This window comes from Ruditapes philippinarum, unplaced genomic scaffold (assembly GCF_026571515.1).
Source record: "Ruditapes philippinarum isolate M1 unplaced genomic scaffold, ASM2657151v2 ctg642_1_1_1_1, whole genome shotgun sequence".
NCBI classification, from domain to species: Eukaryota; Metazoa; Mollusca; class Bivalvia; order Venerida; family Veneridae; genus Ruditapes; species Ruditapes philippinarum.
In genome coordinates this window covers 69,162-75,837 of record NW_026853117.1, presented here as the reverse complement: position 1 = coordinate 75,837, position 6,676 = coordinate 69,162, and the positions used below count along the sequence as shown (strand labels likewise).

The 6,676-nt window shown below is 33.4% G+C and overlaps 1 protein-coding gene across 2 annotated transcripts in view; it reads left to right on the top strand.

Moving 5' to 3' along the window:
• Positions 1–92: 92 nt before the first annotated feature.
• Positions 93–6,676, top strand: part of LOC132734316 (serine-aspartate repeat-containing protein I-like) — a 50,108-nt gene continuing 43,524 nt past the window's right edge. For both annotated transcript variants that reach the window (XM_060721050.1, XM_060721040.1), the window contains exons 1-2: positions 93–287; positions 4,831–4,921. In XM_060721050.1, the coding sequence (XP_060577033.1) occupies positions 236–287; positions 4,831–4,921 (143 nt within the window). In that variant the 5' untranslated portion in view covers positions 93–235. The remainder of the gene's footprint in view (positions 288–4,830; positions 4,922–6,676) is intronic.

Sequence of the window (6,676 nt, the reverse complement as noted above, 5' to 3'; positions counted from 1 at the left end):
AACTCTGTATACTCATATTATATCCAATCAAACGAGGCCAGGTAAAATTGGGGTTGTCGTACCTGTTTTATTTTGATTGGTTATTTTAGTGAGCGTGGTCGAAACGGATTGGCTTATTTTAACAGTACTGGGAATTCCCTCTGTAGATCTCTAGCTGCCGGGTGGAAGTGCTGGCAATAATATTATAAGAATTTCCATCAAATTCTAGCCAACTCGTACAGGAGTTGCAAGGAAAATGAAGAAGACATTATTAATAATAGGAATACTAGGATTTATCTGTGTTTCTGGTAAGTATGCAGAAAGATGTGACATAGTTTGTATAACGCTAAACGTTACCGGTTTCTTTTGGTTGAGTTTTCATACTTTTCTTCTTATTTGGTAAGACTTTCCATTAGTGTCAACATGTTTCAAGTATTGTAATATTTCGTCTGTCTTCCACTGAATATTTTTTAGGTTAACTGTGAACTAACATTTTGCATTCCTTTTAAAAATCAGAACCGTATTAAAGGATAAAATTTTAAAAATAAGTGTTGTAGGATTGGTCCTGTAAAATTGATGTGGACAGTGTCAAAAATATGATGATTGTTCACTTTAAGTACATAAATGTAGATGTATTTTATTCTTTTATCATGTCACTGGTTTTCAACATAATTTTGCTTTGTGTGAAAATTCATACCTCATTAATTTGGTCTTCAAACACATGAATGGACCAAGAGGGGCGTGGGCTAGGAGGTCCTCTGGATCGAATAGAACCCTGTATTTATCACAGGCCATATTTTAATTATACTGTAATATTCTACAAATATGGTATGAACCTACTATCTATACTCGGAGTCTCCTAGTTTAGACTTAGGAGAGGGCTGTGTCTAATCTAGGATGTCTCCTTGGGCTATCCAAGGGGAGGGCGGTGTCTAATCTAGGATATATCCATGGGCTATCCAAGATTACACCCCAGGTCAAAATCAGAAGTTTAAGTAATTTTTGTTAAACATAAAATCCTTTAATTATCAATATTGACAGGGGTTTTGTTATTATGGAAGTAAGCCACATTGAATTTATCAGAGCACAGTTCGGTAACAAGACAACTCATCCCTCAAGACAGTTCACCCCCCAAAATCAGTAAGACAACTCACTTCTCATAAATGTCACTTCAACAAAGAATTGTCTGGGGGGTGAGTTGTCTGTAAGCCCACAGTTCAGCCACAGCATGGTTCCCGGGCAGACTGTTAAGCAGTTTACCTGTAGTGCAATACTAATTCAGTAATTGCCTTCACTTTCACAAGGAACAAATAACTTCAGTACTTACCAGAGCAGAGGTTCATTGCAAATAATCATAGAAACGATTCCATGATCAGTCACAACGACAGTGGAAAGTGGCCTTCACTGTCCGGGAATGGAACCCGGCTTGCCTAATTCAGAGTATGTCTCCCTGTTACTAGTGAGATTCTGTGTTGCCTATATATGTAGATCATACAATTACAACTACTTACACCATACAAAATTCTTGTGTTAACAGTTAATACTGATTATGACGCCTAGAAAATGAGCAGTATCCCCACAATGCATGTTTCCGTCTTCTATAGCAGGCATTCTCCTCCAGGAAAATTCTTTACATTCATGTAGTATTGTCCTGACGATTGAATTAACATAAGTTTTTTGTTCCCCTTTGCAAAAATACTATTATTTTCTCACAAATTAAAGAAAAATGTCCATTTCCCAACCTATGAAAATAGCCCCTTTTTTACTGCAGTGCACAGTGTTAGAAATTCGGATTTGAAACCACTAGGCTGGTCGGACTACCAGATTGGAATATTCAATAGCCCAAAAGACATTTCACTAGCACGATTCAAACAGTTGTATATATTGCCTCTGAAAATACAGTAGTCTGGCCGGGCTTGTTACTTTGAAAAGTTGGTAGCCCGAGGAGAATTTTAGTAGTCAGGGGCTATAGGACTAGTGCTAATTTCGAACACTGAGTGCATTGAGTTGGAATTGCAGTGAAATCTTGAAATTTAAAGTAGCCACTTTTTATTTCCTGGCTTTAAATCCCGAACACTCCTCAAGGTTTGTGAGACATTTCAACAAAGGACTAGTGCATAATTGAAACATTCCTCTTTGGTCTGTTACAAATTGGTAAAAAAAAGTGAGACTTGCTGAGTTGTTACATTAATCTCTTTCATTTGTATTATATTTTATAATATGTTAAAATAATAAATGTTAATGTATCACCTTTAATGCTTTATATAGATAAAACACGTTCATTTTAAAGACTGTTATATAAACTTCAACTTGAAACAGTGAGACACAATATTAATAACTATGCTGATTGCATAACTACTACAGGTAACACTTTGCTAGGTAATTACACGCTGTGTAACCTGGTATATGATATAAACATCTAGCAAGAGATATTCCTACATTGTTGTTACTGAGGATAAAATTTCCATCTCAGTTAATCATTCTGAAGAATCTGATGTAGATAATAACAAATTTCTCTGAATTTTATTAAAGAGAGGAATTTGATAGCTACAGATTATGTTCTATATTACTGTTCTTTTTTCTATAAAACCTCAGCTGCTGAAATATTAGACATGCTTGTTTGCCTTTTATTAAAGTGATATTACGCCCATCCATGTGTATTTGTTGAAAGTACAAGTTAATGTCAAAATAAGTTGACATTTTGCCATATTCGTTTCTAATTTCTTATTCTTCTTTGAAAATTGCTATGTCTTCAGAATTTATTAAGTATTAAATACATTTCTCAGGATAACTATATATTCCATTTAAATGCAAACACTTTTACAAAGAACAATTTGCCATTGTAAGATACTTTGTATTAAGTTATACGCCTAGCAAAAACATTGAATCTTAGTCTTTGTGTTGGACAGTTAGAAATTGCATGTGAAATAAGTAACACTATCATATGAAACACTTTAACAGTAATAAATTGTTACAAAAAGAATTCTACTTCAATTCAATTGGGCAAGAAATAACTTCATTTGTGAAGTTTAACAAAGATTTATGCAAATAATAATACGTATATTAGTATTTTGATGCCATGCAGGCATGATGCCCTTGTAAAAAGATGATAGTTAGGAATATAGGTAGTAATTATTGGCACCTGTTAACACAAAAGCTGTCTTGTTGTGTAATTGCTAATGAATTGCAGTCAAGCAGGTTTGTGATGGCGTGTAACATGTATCATATAAATTATACTAATATTATATAAAGTAGTAAGTACTAAAAAAATAGTAGATTAAGTAATGGGTATTATAGTATCACATCAGGCTGCTTTAAACTTTCAATTACTCATTAAAAAATAAATTATGTCACAAGGAATGGTCTATTTTTCCTGAGTACCTTTATTTTCATGCAAGAAACAAAGTTGTGTATTTAATGACGTATATTCTTAGATGAGATTACCTACAAAAGTATATACTGCATTACTAGATTTTTTGTAAATTAACACATAAAAGAAAAGAATTTAGCTAACGTCATAATAACAGACTTTACACGTTTGATGATACTGATATTACTCTTGTTTATAATGTATAAACTCACATAGAAGTAGATTGTAATGCCAAAGTATGCGTCAGGTGGGAATTAAAGTTGGTATTTCAGCTTTCCTGCATTCTGTAATACTAAAGGTGAATACTTTCCCTTAATACTGCTCTGACAATAGACATTCTGTTATACTATAATATCATAACTTTCTGTAACTAAGGGTGATAATTATCTAAAATAAGTTTGTTCTGTGAGGAATTAGGTTTTCCTTGGTCCAATTTGTACATTTTGTGTTGAAATACTTTATACACCGTAAAATCCAAATCAACATGTAATTTGGACATAGGATGTTTAATTTTGTTATAACAAACTTCATATAAAGTTAGTTATTGTACTTTATCCAGATAAAGTTTATGATGTCAATGTGGAAAGTCCCAATATTCTCTTTCATTTCATGTCACCTGAAAATAATTTCATTATAGAAAAAAAAAATTTCACTATATAAAAAATAAGATAATAAATTGCCTTCTATAGAATAGGAATAATAATAGCTGTCATATGTTGCGGTTCAGATTGGAGGGACCCCTAACAAGGCTTGCCATTGATTGTTTTGCACAACTACTTAAAAAAACTTAGCCTGCTGGGATCAACTGATTTTACCAATACAACAAGTGTAGACCAAAATCTGCCGGCATATCTGTGCATTCTGATATGTAAATCGAAAAAAGTCCATTATGTGTATGTCGTATATGTTTAATGAGTGTCCATCTACCCGGTAAGGCACAAAAAGCAGCTTTTGCTGTCAAGTACGAACCCTGGACATGTCAACAGTTATGCCCATAAAGGTTAAATTTTGAAGCTTAAAGAGGTGATTATTTACCTCCATGCAATTTCCCAATGTATTAGCCAAAAACATGAATTTTGAGCCAAAAGTAAGTCGACGAGAACCTAAATGTACAGTAACCTGAGAATAATAAAAGGAGGTAGCCCTTATAAGGGCTGTTGGTGCCAAGCAAAGGGCCTGCCTTACAATCCGTCTATCTGTGCTAGGGGCTCATGCACTCCGTCCTTGTCATCTCTGCCTACATCATAGGGCCACTATCTTTGCATTAGTCAAGACACCGGCAGCTGGTCCGCAGTTCAAGTTTTGGACTTTGTTTATTAATCGCCATCCCAAGTTCTCCCAATTTTCTGCCGATGCCCTGTCCCTACTCTGACAGCGATGTGCACGCTCCGAAAGGAAGCAAGAAGAAAGTCCATCACATATATAAGAAAATCATATTATACAGTGGTCTTTAATATAATTTTAACAATTTTGTATTCCAGCTGTACGGGCAGAAGATGACGCAGCTAAGGTTACAGATGACATCGGCAAAAGTCGTGATGGTTCAAGAACAGACGATGAAGTTGTACAAAGGTAAGAAGAAGTGACGAATGATCAGGCTTGGAACAATCAATTTACTGTATTTTATTTATTTTCCCACATATTCTCAGATTCTGTCTGGAGGGAACTGCAATTAACTTTTAATTGTTAAATTTGTTTACCTGTCTTGTCAGATGTAGTTAAATAGGTAGATTGAAAAGATAAACATAAGCTATAAGAATATGGTTCTCTTCAGCTTGATGGTTTCAGTCTAAAATGTATTCTTTTTCACACTTTGATCTTGGTAATATTTTGACTAAGATTGCGTGAAGCAGATGGCATGGAAATAAATAGGTCAACTCTTGTACAGAATCCAGAAACAACAGTATGGATGATGGTTTGATATGAGTGTAATTGTAATGAGTGCGTACTTGGATGGTAATCTAATAAACCCAAGAAACCATAGTTTAGAAAGTATCTTTACTGGATTGTCTTTTGCTACTGGAAAGGTTTCAAATTGTAAAAATAATAAATTTTCAATATTAACAGTATATTTTGTTGACAATGATGGCTACTTACAAGAAATTAAAGTTGGTGAGTTGATTTTTCAGACAGTTTGGTGTGTATTGTTTTAAAATTGTGTGAGGTTTATGACAGAATAATGAGGTTTTTGTAATGAAAGTTAAAATTGATAGAAATGGGATTTTCAAGTATTTGTTTCCTATGTTTCTGACATTTGTGAGTCAAATCTTGATATATATCTTATCTCACCTGTTAAAAACATCTACATTTTCTAACAATTTATTGCCTCTTTATGCTAAATTGCACTCTAAAACACATTTGTTTCCCTTCTTGTAATAGAGGTAACTCTATAAACTATAGTGTGTATGCAAATTTATTTTGTAACATATGAAGTCTTTAGAACTAAGAAGGGTTAGATTAAAGCAGGATTTAAAGCTCTATTGTGGTTGTTCAATTCTTATTTTGTTACATTTCTATCCAGAAAACTTCTGTTGGGGGTTGGTTGTTGTACTTTCTGCTGCTGAAACAATTACTGCACAGTTATTGGTGTACCCAGGTGCTTTTCTTCACTAAAATAGTTTGGTCACCATATGATATACCATACCTCATTAAAAAAAATCGTCCAAGTTCAGTTCAGGTAGTATTCCTTGGACATTGAAAATTGAGGTTGACAAATAGGAATTGAATGCAAATACAGAAAAAATACTCTTATTTATGTCATAATTTGTTGACAGTAATACACATGTTTTGGCATATTACTAATTATAAAAAAAAAAATGAGAAAAAATTCATTGAAACAGAATAAATAATACATATATCATATCATATTGCAGGAAAAGTGATATGTACCTCACAAAAGGCAAAAGAATTGGCAATTTGATATTTCTATTTCTAATGGGAATATCGCTAATTGATTGATACCAGTCTGCATGATCTGCTAATTACTGCCACATGTTAAATAGTAGTGGTACAAGACTTGTCTAAAGTTATTATTGTTTCCCTGAGACAACCTAAATACATGATCCAACATGCAGGTCTGTCTGGTCAGGCTTGTAGAACTTATATTCCAATTCAGTGGTTACTGCTGAAAATAAAGGAATCAAGGAATGGTCTGGTGATTCTGATTGGAGTTACTTAGCTTATGTCATATTTTATTATTTTACCCTGGCCAGTTCAAATCTTATGGCATGGTTTTTGATTTCTTCTCTATAAAAAGTCTGAAAGTTTGCTTTCGCTTTCATTTAAAAGAAGAATATAATCGCTTATCATTATACTTTAAAATGATGA